General features: G+C 48.0%; 2 protein-coding genes across 7 annotated transcripts in view; one reads left to right on the top strand and one right to left on the bottom strand.

Annotated features, from left to right (window-relative positions):
* Nucleotides 1-342: 342 nt before the first annotated feature.
* commd8 (COMM domain containing 8) lies at nt 343-7,099 on the bottom strand. Of its 4 annotated transcripts, none has more exons than XM_086182974.1 (6): nt 6,742-7,099; nt 6,536-6,637; nt 5,819-5,974; nt 2,473-2,625; nt 1,665-1,820; nt 343-541 (listed from the first exon to the last, which is right to left on the bottom strand). In XM_086182974.1, exons 2-6 carry the CDS (start codon nt 6,578-6,580, stop codon nt 521-523), a joined length of 531 nt encoding a protein of 176 aa, XP_086039100.1. In that variant the 5' UTR covers nt 6,581-6,637; nt 6,742-7,099; the 3' UTR covers nt 343-520. The 4 variants fall into 4 exon arrangements, with proteins under 4 accessions (XP_086039100.1, XP_086039099.1, XP_086039101.1 ...); XM_086182973.1 differs by having other exon boundaries at nt 6,751-7,099; XM_086182975.1 differs by having other exon boundaries at nt 6,896-7,099.
* Nucleotides 6,008-16,843, top strand: part of atp10d (ATPase phospholipid transporting 10D) — a 24,141-nt gene continuing 13,305 nt past the window's right edge. Inside the window, exons 1-6 of one of the 3 annotated variants that reach the window (XM_086182966.1) lie at nt 6,008-6,933; nt 10,991-11,375; nt 12,322-12,516; nt 15,973-16,177; nt 16,344-16,429; nt 16,576-16,682. In XM_086182966.1, coding sequence (XP_086039092.1) covers nt 11,089-11,375; nt 12,322-12,516; nt 15,973-16,177; nt 16,344-16,429; nt 16,576-16,682 — 880 coding nt within the window. In that variant the 5' untranslated portion in view covers nt 6,008-6,933; nt 10,991-11,088. Of the gene's footprint in view, nt 7,113-10,990; nt 11,376-12,321; nt 12,517-15,972; nt 16,178-16,343; nt 16,430-16,575; nt 16,683-16,843 lie in introns of all 3 variants that reach the window. The other 2 variants (XM_086182964.1, XM_086182965.1) reach the window with 2 other exon arrangements.

The following is a 16,843-nucleotide window of genomic DNA, read 5'->3' as shown; positions in this document are numbered from 1 at the left end:
GATGATGACGCTGGCCCGGAGTTCAAAGACACCCTGATCCTCACGAGACTCGGCGTAAATCACAGCGAGTGGAAAATGACTTCAGGGACGCAAGATCTGCGTGAAGAACACTGATCCAGGAACAGCTGAGGGTCGCACCAGCGTGAGGGAAGTGCTGGGGATGTTAGGCAACAGGTCGCATGTTCCCACTGCTGCTGCACGTTACACACCTGCTGGCGGCACGCAGCGCCGGGGGGAGCATGTGTGATGAAAGCTCACACACACACACACACACACACACACACACAGAGACTTAGAACTGTCTCAATGTTACACTGTAAAAATGAAACGGAACCAGTAAGAACAAAACTTTACTTCAACATTTTCATGATTCCATACACAAACCATCACAGTTGGTCATGTGGCTGCAATACAAACAAAGATGTATTTTCTATCTTCAAAAATGACAAACTGGCACTAAACATGTCCGTCACACGCGTGATGACCAGTTGCGTGTTGTAGTCTGAAGACGATCCGTCCATCACTTCAGCTGCAGCAACACCTGTAACACAGAAACAAACATCTGCAAACCAGATGCTGTTGCTGAGGGAGATCTCAGAGAGGCGGGAGGGAGGCGGGCCTGTGTCCACACCTGGTCCAGGCAGAGTTCAAGAGGATGACAACAAGCTCAATGACCAGGATGATCTGGATGTCTAGTCAGTGTTGCCCTCCAGTGGCCGCACTGGTAACTGCAGTCCAATTCCTGTGATGGCTTTCACTAGAGTTCATCAGGGCCTGTCATCTCCACAGCCGCTCCAACCCTCCACGTCAGGGGTGTCACGCTGGTCCAGGACGGCGCTGTGGGGCTGCAGGTTTTCAGTCCAACCCAGCAAAAGCAACACCTGATCCAACAAACGAGCTGCGAGGACACAGCTTAGCAGATTCAAGTAGAATCAGGTGTTGCTTTTGCTGGGTTGGACTGAAAACCTGCAGCCCCACAGCGCCGTCCTGGACCAGCGTGACACCCCCGGTCTATGTGAAGGGCAGGAACTGAGACGGATGAATCCCCCCATTAAATATTTGTTCGGTGCAAAGCAATTAACTACAGCTACAGGGCTGCTGAAGATGGCCTCAACAGTTCAGGAACTACTCACCCCTTAATTCACTGCAGACCCCCATTTCTCCGCTGCTAGCTAACCAGCCAGTGACATCAGTAAACATGTTGCGTTTCTTGTCTGAAAGTCAAATGGTGAAAATGGCCGACAGTGACGAGTTCACTACACATTTCCATAGTAACAGAGTGCTCCACCAATCAGAGGCATGACTGATACACTTCAGGGTTGTGGGCGGTGCAGTAATTCTACCTGAGGTGATGTCTGAGGAACTGTAGACCTGGGGGGGTTTAAATCAGTCAACGTTCCACTGGACCTGGCAACATGGCCCTGACGGACAAACTGAGCATAGCAACTCTCATCTCTGGAGCAGAGTTCCATCTTTGTGCAATTTTACGACAAAATCTCTTTCACTACCAGGACAAATCAGTTTCAGGTGAAATATCTGAATCCAATGAGCCAGCCGAGGTTCTGATCAAGTCCTCCAGAGGACATCTGACCTCCTCCAACCTCACTGTTGAGCTCCATGTTAGACGTCCCAAGCTGAAGTCTCAGGTGTGTGTGTGTGTGTACCTTATTAGCAGCTTCTAGAGAAGTGATGAGTGTGTTGAGCTCCTCCTTGTTCATCTCCATGGTAACAGGCTTGAGGGCTCCATCCTCTCTGATGTCCAGACTGAGACTGAGTAGAGGAGTCTGCAGAGATGAGATTTTATCGCTGGACAGGGCCAGCTGGGCCAGAAGGACACACACACACACACACACACACATTTGGGCATTACTTATCCAGCTGGATCAAGGAGACCTGGATCACACCAGACCCCCTGGAGAGGTGGTGACCAGATGTTCCTGGACAGTTTAGCTGCTGTTAGCATCAGTCTCTGTTAGCTTCAAGCTAAATATATGTGGCTGGTTCTTCCTGCATTCTGGAGTCACTAAGAAGTGATGGAGGAGGGAGAAACATGTAATTGTGTTGAATACACGTGTTAGTGAGTACTTGGAGGGTATGATACACTTTTGAATGAAGTACCATGAGTGACGCCTCTCGGTCAAGATGTCCTCAGCAGGTCAACTGACTTCATCCAGATGTTTTTGAGGCAATTTCAGATGCAACAAACATAATTAAGTAACAGGTCTGAGAGCTGGAGCCTTCATGTACCAGTAAGACACACTTATACTTCCATTTGTGTGTTTTAGTCTCTGTGGGTGGATTCTCTGTTTTGGCTGTAACATTTCCAGTCAAAGACCAACACATGCTAAAGCCCATGTTTCTCCAGCTAGTGTATGTTAGCATACCCTCAGGACACGGGGGTCCTGAAGCAACAGTTAAGTTTGAAGCACAGAATGTGTTTGCAAGTGACCGTCGATGTGAGCCGGCACTCACCTTCAGCTGCCAGTCAAAGTCTTGCAGCGTGGCAGAGGAGATGGCACTGGTTCTGTCCAGCAGCGCCAGACGGATCTCCTCCCATCGTGCCTTCAGCACACTGAGCACAGCTTCAGCATGGCTGCTGCCCACCTCCGACAGACCTGACATCACCTGCGCACCACCAGCAGAGGAAGAGGAAACACTGATGATCAGACCTGACAACAGCTGATCACTGCCACTCGCCACCACCTCATTTGCCGGGGAAACACCATCAACCTCCAGGTAAACCCTGGGAACCCTGGTATCTGCCGGTGGCTCCAAAGTCACATACAGCTGGACTCCCTGACAGTCCCTGGCCGGGGTCGTGATGTAGACCTCACCAGGAGGAGCTACCAGACCGGAGCTCATCAAGTTCACATTCACTACATTTCACCAAACAGAAGTACAAGTTGGTCTATAGTAGTAAAGAGAGGTCTATGAGAGTATACAGAGGTCTATGAGAGTATACAGAGGTCTATGAGAGTATACAGAGGTCTATGAGAGTATACAGAGGTCTATGAGAGTATACGGTGGTCTATGAGAGTATACGGAGGTCTATGAGAGTATACAGAGGTCTATGAGAGTATACGGTGGTCTATGAGAGTATACGGAGGTCTATGAGAGTATACGGTGGTCTATGAGAGTATACGTGGTCTATGACAGTATACGGAGGTCTATGAGAGTATACAGAAGTCTATGAGAGTATACAGAGGTCTATGAGAGTATACGGTGGTCTATGAGAGTATACAGAGGTCTATGAGAGTATACGGAGGTCTATGAGAGTATACGGAGGTCTATGAGAGTATACGGTGGTCTATGAGAGTATACGTGGTCTATGACAGTATACGGAGGTCTATGAGAGTATACAGAAGTCTATGATAGTATACAGAGGTCTATGAGAGTATACGGAGGTCTATGAGAGTATACAGAGGTCTATGAGAGTATACGGAGGTCTATGAGAGTATACAGAGGTCTATGAGAGTATACGGAGGTCTATGAGAGTATACAGAGGTCTATGAGAGTATACAGAGGTCTATGATAGTATACAGAGGTCTATGAGAGTATACGGTGGTCTATGAGAGTATACGGAGGTCTATGAGAGTATACGGTGGTCTATGAGAGTATACGTGGTCTATGACAGTATACGGAGGTCTATGAGAGTATACAGAAGTCTATGAGAGTATACAGAGGTCTATGAGAGTATACGGTGGTCTATGAGAGTATACGGAGGTCTATGAGAGTATACGGTGGTCTATGAGAGTATACGGTGGTCTATGAGAGTATACGTGGTCTATGAGAGTATACGGAGGTCTATGAGAGTATACGGAGGTCTATGAGAGTATACGGAGGTCTATGAGAGTATACGGTGGTCTATGAGAGTATACGTGGTCTATGACAGTATACGGAGGTCTATGAGAGTATACAGAAGTCTATGATAGTATACAGAGGTCTATGAGAGTATACGGAGGTCTATGAGAGTATACGGAGGTCTATGAGAGTATACGGAGGTCTATGAGAGTATACGGTGGTCTATGAGAGTACACAGAGGTCTATGAGAGTATACGGAGGTCTATGAGAGTACACAGAGGTCTATAAGAGTACACAGAGGTCTATGATAGTATACAGAGGTCTATGAGAGTATACGGAGGTCTATGAGAGTATACGGAGGTCTATGAGAGTATACGTGGTCTATGAGAGTATACGTGGTCTATGACAGTATACGGAGGTCTATGAGAGTATACAGAAGTCTATGATAGTATACAGAGGTCTATGATAGTATACAGAGGTCTATGAGAGAATACAGAGGTCTATGATAGTATACGTGGTCTATGACAGTATACAGAGGTCTATGAGAGTATACGGTGGTCTATGAGAGTATACGTGGTCTATGACAGTATACGGAGGTCTATGAGAGTATACAGAAGTCTATGAGAGTATACAGAGGTCTTTGATAGTATACAGAGGTCTATGAGAGTATACAGAGGTCTTTGATAGTATACAGAGGTCTATGAGAGTATACAGAGGTCTATGAGAGTATACAGAGGTCTATGAGAGTATACAGAGGTCTATGAGAGTATACAGAGGTCTATGATAGTATACAGAGGTCTATGAGAGTATACAGAGGTCTATGATAGTATACAGAGGTCTATGAGAGTATACAGAGGTCTATGACAGTATACAGAGGTCTATGACAGTATACAGAGGTCTATGATAGTATACAGAGGTCTATGATAGTATACGTGGTCTATGACAGTATACAGAGGTCTATGAGAGTATACAGAGGTCTATGAGAGTATACAGAGGTCTATGATAGTATACAGAGGTCTATGAGAGTATACAGAGGTCTATGAGAGTATACAGAGGTCTATGAGAGTACACAGAGGTCTATGAGAGTATACAGAGGTCTATGACAGTATACAGAGGTCTATGAGAGTATACAGAGGTCTATGACAGTATACAGAGGTCTATGACAGTATACAGAGGTCTATGACAGTATACAGAGGTCTATGAGAGTATACAGAGGTCTATGAGAGTATACAGAGGTCTATGAGAGTATACAGAGGTCTATGAGAGTATACGGAGGTCTTTGATAGTATACGGAGGTCTATGACAGTATACAGAAGTCTATGATAGTATACAGAGGTCTATGATAGTATACGTGGTCTATGACAGTATACAGAGGTCTATGAGAGTATACAGAGGTCTATGACAGTATACAGAGGTCTATGAGAGTATACAGAGGTCTATGAGAGTATACAGAGGTCTATGAGAGTATACAGAGGTCTATGAGAGTATACAGAGGTCTATGAGAGTATACAGAGGTCTTTGATAGTATACAGAAGTCTATGAGAGTATACAGAGGTCTATGACAGTATACAGAGGTCTATGAGAGTATACAGAGGTCTATGAGAGTATACAGAGGTCTATGAGAGTATACAGAGGTCTATGAGAGTATACAGAGGTCTATGAGAGTATACAGAGGTCTATGAGAGTATACAGAGGTCTATGAGAGTATACAGAGGTCTTTGATAGTATACGGAGGTCTATGACAGTATACAGAGGTCTATGAGAGTATACAGAAGTCTATGAGAGTATACGTGGTCTATGACAGTATACGGTGGTCTATGACAGTATACGGTGGTCTATGACAGTATACGGAAGCCGACTGTAGTTTATGGAGGTCTGTGGTGGGGATGTGGTGGTCTACAGCAGTCTACTCTGTGAAGGTCTTAAAACATCTTCATAGCTTCCAGACATCAGACGGTGAGTGACTGATAAGCAATGATGGTATTTGGGTGACTTTATGACTCGGAGGCTGACTCACCTTCTCATCAGTGCTGTTGTTCCCAGTCGCCTGGCAGAAGACAGCCTCCAGAGAATGGAGGACCTCCAGCCACTCCTCCAGGCTCCAAATGGCGCTGTAGTCCCCCCAGCGAGGAGGCTCACGGCCACAGAGTCCATCAACAACCCTGTGACACAACTAACCACACACCTCTGTTAGCTGGAGGAAACCTCAGGCGCTTCAGGTTCTCATCATGTAGCTGTCAGAGGTTGCATCAAATCCACCAGCGAATAATCAAATACAACCCCTGGCACGTGACGTGGTCAAAACATCGACATTTAACAAAGCTGATTCAGACCTCACAGCCTCTCTCGGTCGCCCTGACGTGAAACCCTCTCCAACATGGAGGTATTTGTGAAGTATTTTTCCAAGACTTTTTCAAAACCTACTGTCTCCATTTATTTTTCAGAACTCTTCAGGTGTTCAGGACCGTGAACCCCGAGTGTGAGCTGGGGTGAGTAACTCATCCCGGACCAGGAGCTCCTGAGCTTCTACACGGGCGTGTTATCATTGAGGGAGGAGCTGTCGGTCATCCGACATGTGATCCAGTTTACGGTTCCTGAGGGAGCCAGCAGACACGGAATCTACCACAATCTCCCAGCAAGAACGACCCGGTCCGGTCGGACTCCTGGACTGCCCCCGTTGCTTCATGAGGCGGGAAACAATCGCGGAAACACCGCAGAGGCCGCGGGTACTCACCTTCAGACACTCGGCGGCAGGTAGCCTGCTCAGTTGTGCCGCCATGTTGTCATTCAGTTTCGCCTTCCTGACGAGCTGACGTCAGTCATCTGGTCGCATCAGCTGCGTTCAAATGCATTATGGAAAAATAGCAAACGAAATATTTCAAATTATTCAAATCAATATTTCAAACATGAGAAACTTTTCACAAGTATTCATCAGACTACGTTTCCTACGAGGCCGGATGACGGCGGCGAGCACCGGGCGGTTCGACGTAAAGCGGAAGCGACAAGTGATTCACGTCCTATCGCGCAGCATTGAGACGCGGACCGAGCGACAGTGAGGCGAGGCACCGGAGACGTGAGCCGAGACAAACGTTACCGGTCTGAGGTCGGCGACACGCCGAACGAGAGCGTGAGGTGAGTGAGAGGTGTCATGGCGGAGCAGGACGACGCTTCAGCTTCCTTCTTCATTCATCAGTGATGCTGAATAACAACTACAACTCCCGGCTGGACGCCGGGGACCCCGGACACCGCCGCCGGGTACAGGAGTGTTCGCAGTAACGGAGAGTCGAGGACGAGCACTACTACTCATTGAAGTACAAATCAGAAGCAGTACTTTTCACAGTTGTGTGTACTTAAAAAAAAATTGTGTTGCTCTCTGTGTTGACTTAGTGCTCCTGCGCGGACTCTCCCGTTCACAGTCAGATACGATTGTAAACAATATCGTGCATTTACACTTCAGTATTGAATCAAACCCCTCAGCAAATATACATGAGCTATAGTGTATTTCCTAATTATGTAGGAAAAATACTCATTAATGTTGACATAACAGTAGTGGTGGGAGAAATACGTAGTACCTTTTATTTAAACAAGAGTTGAAGTATCAAGATAAAATCTTCCTCTGGTAGAAGTGTCCTCTAAATGCTACTGAAATAGAAGTAGAGAAATACTTGATATCGATTTGTATCAAAAGTAAAAGTATACATTCTGTCTCATGATTTTGTACTTTACTGCTCAGAAGCCTCAGCCTGTAACCATTGACTTCTAAAGGTCACGGTAAAGTGACCTTTGTGTTCCAGATCTGATTCATCACCTTCATCGGGTTTCTTTATCGGTGTCTTCTTATAAAGGTTGACATCTTATCTGAGTCTTGTCTGTCTTCATGGTCTGATGACATCTTGACATGTCTATATATTCACAGTACATTTCCTGTGCATGTCATATGTACTGCTCTCAGCTGGTCAGTTCCACCAGTCTTGTGGTATTCAGTAGTTTTCTCCTTGCACCCGTACAACATGCTAAGAAGACATTCCAGCGTCTATGTGATAGCAACAGTAAGAACAAACTAGAAACCAGTCATAGTTGCAGTATCTGTAGTATCAGTATCTGTAGTATCAGTATCTGTAGTATCAGTATCTGTAGTATCAGTCGGAGTGGAATTTTCTCACAGCTTTGTGCTAATTAACACTGGCATGCTCACTCAGAAGAGAAAGTATTATCAGTAACAGCAATGTTAGTATGAGCGGTAGTCTAAGCAGTATCAGCGGTGGTAGCAGTAGTCTAAGCAGTATCAGCAGTGGTAGCAGTAGTCTAAGCAGTATCAGCGGTGGAAGCAGTAGTCTAAGCAGTATCAGCGGTGGTAGCAGTAGTCTAAGCAGTATCAGCGGTGGTAGCAGTAGTCTCAGCAGTATCAGCGGTGGTAGCAGTAGTCTAAGCAGTATCAGCGGTGGAAGCAGTAGTCTAAGCAGTATCAGCGGTGGAAGCAGTAGTCTAAGCAGTATCAGCGGTGGTAGCAGTAGTCTAAGCAGTATCAGCGGTGGTAGCAGTAGTCTAAGCAGTATCAGCGGTGGTAGCAGTAGTCTCAGCAGTATCAGCGGTGGTAGCAGTAGTCTAAGCAGTATCAGCGGTGGAAGCAGTAGTCTAAGCAGTATCAGCGGTGGTAGCAGTAGTCTCAGCAGTATCAGCGGTGGTAGCAGTAGTCTAAGCAGTATCAGCGGTGGAAGCAGTAGTCTAAGCAGTATCAGCGGTGGAAGCAGTAGTCTAAGCAGTATCAGCGGTGGTAGCAGTAGTCTAAGCAGTATCAGCGGTGGTAGCAGTAGTCTCAGCAGTATCAGCGGTGGTAGCAGTAGTCTAAGCAGTATCAGCGGTGGAAGCAGTAGTCTAAGCAGTATCAGCGGTGGAAGCAGTAGTCTAAGCAGTATCAGCAGTGGTAGCAGTAGTCTAAGCAGTATCAGCGGTGGTAGCAGTAGTCTAAGCAGTATCAGCGGTGGTAGCAGTAGTCTAAGCAGTATCAGCGGTGGAAGCAGTAGTCTAAGCAGTATCAGCGGTGGTAGCAGTAGTCTCAGCAGTATCAGCGGTGGTAGCAGTAGTCTAAGCAGTATCAGCGGTGGTAGCAGTAGTCTAAGCAGTATCAGCGGTGGAAGCAGTAGTCTAAGCAGTATCAGCGGTGGTAGCAGTAGTCTAAGCAGTATCAGCGGTGGTAGCAGTAGTCTAAGCAGTATCAGCGGTGGTAGCAGTAGTCTAAGCAGTATCAGCGGTGGTAGCAGTAGTCTAAGCAGTATCAGCGGTGGTAGCAGTAGTCTAAGCAGTATCAGCGGTGGTAGCAGTAGTCTAAGCAGTATCAGCGGTGGAAGCAGTAGTCTAAGCAGTATCATCGGTGGAAGCAGTAGTCTAAGCAGTATCAGCGGTGGAAGCAGTAGTATAAGCAGTATCAGCGGTGGTAGCAGTAGTCTAAGCAGTATCAGCAGTAGTCTAAGCAGTATCAGCAGTAGTCTAAGCAGTATCAGCGGCGGTAGCAGTAGTCTAAGCAGTATCAGCGGCGGTAGCAGTAGTCTAAGCAGTATCAGCAGTAGTCTAAGCAGTATCAGCGGCGGTAGCAGTAGTCTAAGCAGTATCAGCAGTAGTCTAAGCAGTATCAGCAGTAGTCTAAGCAGTATCAGCAGTAGTCTAAGCAGTATCAGCGGCGGTAGCAGTAGTCTAAGCAGTATCAGCGGCGGTAGCAGTAGTCTAAGCAGTATCAGCAGTAGTCTAAGCAGTATCAGTAGTAGTCTAAGCAGTATCAGCGGCGGTAGCAGTAGTCTAAGCAGTATCAGCAGTAGTCTAAGCAGTATCAGCGGCGGTAGCAGTAATATAAGCAGTATCAGCAGTAGTCTAAACAGTATCAGCAGTAGTCTAAGCAGTATCAGCAGTAGTCTAAGCAGTATCAGCAGTAGTGTAAGCAGTATCAGCAGTAGTCTAAGCAGTATCAGCGGCAGTAGCAGTAGTCTAAGCAGTATCAGCAGTAGTCTAAGCAGTATCAGCAGTAGTCTAAGCAGTATCAGCAGTAGTCTAAGCAGTATCAGTGGCGGTAGCAGTAGTATAAGCAGTATCAGCAGTAGTCTAAGCAGTATCAGCAGTAGTCTAAGCAGTATCAGCGGCGGTAGCAGTAGTCTAAGCAGTATCAGCGGCGGTAGCAGTAGTCTAAGCAGTATCAGCAGTAGTCTAAGCAGTATCAGTAGTAGTCTAAGCAGTATCAGCGGCGGTAGCAGTAGTCTAAGCAGTATCAGCAGTAGTCTAAGCAGTATCAGCGGCGGTAGCAGTAATATAAGCAGTATCAGCAGTAGTCTAAACAGTATCAGCAGTAGTCTAAGCAGTATCAGCAGTAGTGTAAGCAGTATCAGCAGTAGTCTAAGCAGTATCAGCGGCGGTAGCAGTAGTCTAAGCAGTATCAGCAGTAGTCTAAGCAGTATCAGCAGTAGTCTAAGCAGTATCAGTGGCGGTAGCAGTAGTATAAGCAGTATCAGCAGTAGTCTAAGCAGTATCAGCAGTAGTCTAAGCAGTATCAGCGGCGGTAGCAGTAGTCTAAGCAGTATCAGCAGTAGTCTAAGCAGTATCAGCAGTAGTCTAAGCAGTATCAGCGGCGGTAGCAGTAGTCTAAGCAGTATCAGCAGTAGTCTAAGCAGTATCAGCAGTAGTCTAAGCAGTATCAGCGGCGGTAGCAGTAGCTGGTGCTGATGTGCTTGGTTTGGAGGAACTGGTGTGTAAAGTAAGGGTTCATGGGTGCTGCATGACTAATCATAAAGGATCGGTGCACCCATGGGTGAGATCTTCCTTCCTAGCCATGCCAATTCACTGCTCGACCCCTCGCTGCCCTCTGAAGGGTTGTTGTCATGCCTGCTTTTAGTATCAATGTGAGCTGGAACCTTTAATCGGAATTTTACAGCCAGTCGAGGGAAACCAGAGATCTCCGTTCCTACTGTAGCGATGCAGGCACAAGCTTAACGACCAGCGTTCACAGAGCCAATCACTGACAAGCCCAGCCTCTACTGACACACCAGTAAGACATGAGAAGCTTCTAAGTACACAAAGATATCAGCTCGGTGCCTCGCATGAGAGTTTTTGACATGAAAAAATAAATAACTACAATTGAACACCTGACAGTCAGAATGAGACCAAACTACAGAGACACATTAGTAAGAAGTTCTCTTGTCTGCAGGATGAGGGTGCTGTGAAAGTGGACCTTTGAGGACCAGGAGACTCCTGAAGAGGAGGAGGCCTCTAAGGAGGGTTCCTGTTCCAGTCTTGGCTGTATAGATGGAGCGGTTCCACTGGGTGCAGCATCGCTGCCGGCAGCTACTGGCTGCAGGGTCGGGTCGAGGCTGGTACTCGGCTCCCGATCGCCCACATAGCAAACGCTTCCTGGACCCCTACGGTGCCACGCACAAATTCAGCGGGAAGAGAAGAACTGTGTTTGCGCGTCACGGGCCCCACCAGCAGGAGCATGAGGGCGCATCCCGAGGCTGCAGGGGCAATGCCATCCGCACCACCAAGTACACCCTGGTCACCTTCATCCCCATGAACCTGTTCCAGCAGTTTCACAGGTCAGGCATTCAATTGTAACGAGTGACACCTTGACTGTGTTGGTAGGAGGAGGTGCTGTAACCCCCACGCGCTGGAGTTGTTACCATGAACACACCTCCTGCCAGTTCCAACACACTGTGGTTTGATGTGCAAGGGTCAGAGTTGGGGTCAGCCACATATATTTAGCTTGAAGCTAATGGAGACTGACGGCTAACAACAGCTTAACTGTCCAGAAATGTCTGTTCACTAACTCTCCAGGTGGTCTGGTGTGATTCAGGGCTCCTTGATCCAGACGGAGAATCAGGGATCCACTAACAAGTCAAGTCAGGTTTATTAGTGTGTCACCAAACCCCAACCAAAGTTCTGTCCTGACTCTGTCCAAGTAGAGCAGGTCCAGCACCTCCCTCCTTCAATGAACCTCCACCCAACAATTCTCCATCAGCAGCACATCCTGCAACAGCAGCCACCAGAACCTTCCTTTACCAGCAGGAAGGTGGAGCAGATCCAGGATCAGTGGGGACAGAGAGAGAGCAGGACAGAGACAAAGACAGAGAATGGAGGAAGACAGAGAGACAGAAGGAGAGAGAGGGACAGAGATAAAGAGAGAGAGAGAAAGGAAGAGAGACTGATGGACAGAGACAAAGACAGAGAATGGAGGAAGACAGAGAGACAGAAGGAAAGAGAGGGACAGAGACAAAGAGAGAGAGAAAGGAGGAGAGACTGATGGACAGATGGGGACGTGAGCAGGTGGAGCTATGGGTGGCAGCTGGAGCCTCTTCAGGTCTGGAGCCTCCTCCAGCAGCACCAGGATCTGGGATGAGGGGAGAAGAAGAGGAGAACACAAGGACTGGAGATCAGAACTCGCTAGACCTCTCTGGTTCAGTGTATCTGTCAAAGTCGGACCTGTAACTGTTGTGAAGTTACTGCCGCGTCACTAAAGTGGATGTGACTGTCGTCCCCGTGCAGGGCTGCTAACCTCTACTTCCTGTTCCTGGCGTTGCTGAACTGGGTGCCGGTTGTTGAAGCCTTTCAAAAGGAAATCACCATGATTCCTCTGCTGGTGGTCCTTGCCATCATCGCCGTCAAAGACGCCCTGGAAGACTACCAGCGCTACCTCTTCGACAAGAAGGTCAACAACAACGTAGTGGGAGTGTACTGTGGGTGAGTGATCCCAGCTCAACGCAGTAAATATACTTGTTTACCTCTGAACATTACTGATCAACATGCTTCATGAAACATAGCATGTGGTCCGGCTGGCAGGACCCTGCGTGTCCCGTGTCTTCCCTCCTCTGTCCGTCTGAAGCCTGCCTCATGTTCACTTGTTCCTCCTTCATCTCTTCCTCCCTCTGGTCGTCTCTACTCGGACCCTCCTGGTCTCACCTGCTTTCTGTTTTCACGTTTGTTTTCTCTCCTTCTCTCCCTCCTCTTCTGTCCTCACTTTCAATCCCTCCAGCAGAGTACGAGCTCACGCTGTCATGTAAGAAAGTAGAACTGGTGAAAATATTTTTGAATTAGACTTCATGTTTGAGGCCAGCCTCAGGAAATAAGATGAGTTTTTTAAATTGGTTCAGTGGTCAATGGCCTGAAAGGTTTGAGACACACTGGTGGGGGTCCTCAGGGGCCAGGCTACAGGAGCAGCAGGACGCTGGAATTTCTTGTGTGAATGTGATCTCTCTGAAACGTCCACTAGGGCTGCAACTAACCACTCTTTTAACAGTCGACTAGTCACCGACTATTGAAACGATTAGTCGACTCATCAGATAATTATTCAATTTTTCTTAAATTTAGCATGAAGTTGATTTAATTATGTATCAAATGATAATAAACAAGAAAGATGGTACAATGAAAAACACATCTTTTATTGAGTTCATTAATTTAAAACACGTTTGTCAGGCACAGTCTCAAACGCCAGAGCTCTCTTTTACAGTGAAAACACGCTTCTAAAATGTCCAATGTGTCCTAAAACCGTCCTGCTTGAATGTCCCTTGAGTCTCACAAGGAGAGTCAGACTGCGCTTCCTTCAGCTGCCCGACGAGCTTCTTTAAATGTTCCTGCATCACCGCCATGACACCAAGGTCTGCTTAGCAACCTTTGCTCGTAGTCTTTTTATTCGCCGTATCCAGGCTGAAATGCTCCAAACTTTAGAAGTTTTGGTGCGCGTACCTGATGTTGACGCCGCGTTCTTGAATGTTCCCGCTCAGAGAAGAGACGCTACTGCGCATGAGCGACTCTGTCAGAGATGATAATCAAGAGAGATGCCTCACTGTTGGAAAAACGCTTCTGGCGACAACAGTCGACGATGGAATTCATTGTTGACGATTGTTATTATCGATTTTTGGCGACAACGTCGACTAATCGTTGCAGCCCTACCGTCCACACGTGGTTGTTTTTTTTTTGAGTTTCATCAAATTTGGCTTAGATGTTCACTGGAAGTTGTGGTTGACTTGTAACTGTATCAGGGGTCAAAGGTCACTGCGGCAGGAACACATGACGAGGCATAAAACTGCGGTGTAGTATTCCTAGTATTTGTACGAGTCTTTCCCTCCTCCAGCTCCAAGTTCCGCTCAGCCGTGTGTGTCTGCAAGTAATTTGATCAGTGAGAAAATCTCAGGTTATCAACAGGAAGAAAGGACAGATTGAACAAACTGAGATTTTCAAATCCTTGTGAACCTGGACCCACCAGGTCCGTGGTGCAGGATCAGCAGTGACCCTCCCTCTCCTTTATCTGTTTACTCAGTCCATCTTCCTGGCAGCTGTAGAACCTTGAACCTTGAGTTTAGCTGCCTGTAGACAAGGAGTGGCGGGGAATCCCATCGGCTCAGTCCCCTCATTCCCACCGCCGCTGCCATGTCCCTGTTTTCAGTCAGGACGGCCGGGGGAACGCGTCCACGCCAATGTGGTCTGACAGTGGAAGAGGAACTTGAGTTCTGACGTCGTGGGGCAGGTGAAGCTGAGATCCAGCTGAATTGGTGCAGTTGACTCATGTATCGGCCGGAGTGTCTGTCCTGCCTTCACTGGACCACCGAACGTCCCAGGAAGAAGAGAACACTCATCCCATCCTGCTCTCGGGGAAATGAGGACCCGAGTCAACGCTTGAAGTACAAAAACAACAAGATCAGGACTACAAAGTATTCAGTCCTGTCCTTCCTGCCCAGGAATCTGTTTGAGCAGCTACATCGCTTCGCTAACGTCTACTTCATTTTCTTGGCTGCTCTCAACTTCGTGCCGGTGGTGGAGGCCTTCCAGCCTGAGGTGGCGCTGGCTCCCATCCTGCTGGTGCTGACCGTGACGGCGGTCAAGGACGGGTGGGAGGATTTCTGCAGGTTTAGATCGGATCGTTTGATTAACAGGCTCCTCTGCCTCGTCTACAGCAGGTTGGTGACAAGAGCACAATGACTTAGCAACGCAGCAGCAACGCAGCAGCAACGCAGCAGCAACGCTGACGACGCCTCAAACTCTGGTTTATGTGATCCAAACATCTGAAACATTCTTGGCTTGTCTAGCAAGACACCAGGCAAAGCATCAGTTAATTAATCAAGTCATTCATTCATTCAGTCATTCATTCATTCCCACCTGCACCCTGAAGTCATTAATGCAACATTATTATTGCAGTTTAATCTCATCAAAGTCAAAACTGGAGGCAGCGGTGGTCTGGCAGGACTTCTGGGGACGGAACACGGACTCCTGCGTTTCTGTTGTCACCATAACTATGTGCTCCTTTAAATGTTCTAAGAGGAAGTGAGAGTGGGGGTCACATGATCTTCCTCAGTAATAAAGCGACTTTATGGAAGTGTTGACAGACATCCATAGTCACATGCTTCGCTCTTGTTCTTGTGACCAGCTCATACTGGCATCTGACTGGATCCCACTGAAACAATGGGAGTGACGTGAGCTTCTTCTTCTTAAGGCTTCTCATCTGAAGCTGAGCACTGTTCTCCATCCATCTGTCTGTCCAAGTGGGGATCGAACCAGCGACCCTTCAGTTGCTAGACGGCCACACTACCTCTGAGCCACGCCTCCCCGCTATGCAACTTCTGCTATGTATCGACAGACGAGTGGAAGCATGAGGTTGTTTCCTGAGCAGACACAGCACCAGGAGGCCGGGGGGGGGGGGGGCAGAAATTATGAATGTTCATGTTCTGGTCAGAACACGCCTGTACTTAGCGTTAAGGCGAATGATGAGTCACTAAAGTGACTTTACACCCAGATCACACAGAAACCGACTGGATCCCACACCTCTAGCACACTTCATCGTGCACGCTAACCCCCCCCCCTCATTTCACTGCTTCACTACCTGGTGACCTCTGGCTGAACCACAGTTGCAGTCATTCCTCTTCTCTGCTGGTTCCATAGCTGTGGGTGAAGCGTGATAATGATTAACAGGTGATTGGACTCACGCTGAAGGTTGGCGTCTCCGCCTGCTCCGCTCCCTGACGCTAGTTCACTGCATGCTGAGCAGATATAGACTCAGCAGCTGTGGTGGATCTCTGCTGGGATGTTCTAGGAGGTAGAGCAGATGCTCTGATGGATCTGGACAAGAACCGGAGAACATCCAGCCACTGTATCATCGTTCTTATTGTGGAACCATTTGTTGTTTCTCTTCTCAACATTCCATAGCAAGCAGAAGGCCTACATGGAACGGCGCTGGAAGGATGTTCAGGTTGGAGACTTTGTCCGTCTGTGCTGTAATGAAATCATCCCTGCTGACATGCTGCTGCTGTACTCCTCGGACCCCCATGGAGTCTGTTACATCGAGACCGCCAACCTGGACGGAGAGACCAACCTGAAGCAGAGACAGGTGGTGTCGGACCTCCCACTACAGGTGAGTGGGGGGGCACTGTCATGACCCCCCCCAAGCACCCCCACCTCCCCAGGCATGAAGGGTTTATTAATCTCTCCATGTAATTCAGGTATTCAGGTTTTGTGTGTGTGTGTGTGTGTGTGTGTGTGTGTGTGTGTGTGTGTGTGTGTGTGTGTTCGTGTTCCAGGGGGTTGAGTTCACCCCGGAGAACTTCCACTGTCATGTTGAGTGTGAGAACCCAAACAACGACCTCACCAGGTTCCGAGGATTCATGTGAGTACCTTCTCAGTCGCGCCCGAGTCCTGGAAGACCAAACACCTCCATTTAAGGACCGCAAGACAAAGGTGTCTGAGCAGGAACGCATTTAAAGTGTGTGTGTGTGTGTGTGTGTGTGTGTGTGTGTGTTTGGGGTCCCTCAGGGCGCATCCAGGTGGTGCTCGCATTGGCCTCCACAACAACAACCTCCTGTTGAGGAGCTGCACCATCCGTAACACAGAGACTGTGGTGGGCATGGTGGTCTACGCTGGTAAGAGGACAGCCCTCACATGACTCGTGTGTGTGTGTGTGTGGAAGTGGAGCTGCTTTGAGTCAAGTTAACACCAGTGGAACCAGTAGAGGCAGGAGTCCACCTGCAGCACCTCTGTGCAGTCTGTTACAAAACCACAGTAGCAGGGAGAACCCCCCCAC

The sequence above is a fragment of the Aulostomus chinensis genome, chromosome 17 (assembly GCF_037954235.1).
Source record: "Aulostomus chinensis isolate RoL2024-O1b breed Wild chromosome 17, RoL_Achi_v1.0, whole genome shotgun sequence".
Taxonomy (NCBI): domain Eukaryota; kingdom Metazoa; phylum Chordata; class Actinopteri; order Syngnathiformes; family Aulostomidae; genus Aulostomus; species Aulostomus chinensis.
This window is presented reverse-complemented; position numbering and strand designations above follow the sequence as displayed.

Bases quoted from the DNA above. Each gene is read 5' to 3' on its own strand.
- commd8 (XM_086182972.1), bottom strand. From the start codon at position 6,580: ATGGCGGCACAACTGAGCAGGCTACCTGCCGCCGAGTGTCTGAAG. The intron at 2,626-5,818 runs GTGAGTCAGCCT...GGTGGTGCGCAG, and splicing joins ACAACAGCACTGATGAGAAG to GTGATGTCAGGTCTGTCGGA. The intron at 542-1,664 runs GTACACACACAC...TCTGTGTTACAG, and splicing joins CTCTAGAAGCTGCTAATAAG to GTGTTGCTGCAGCTGAAGTG.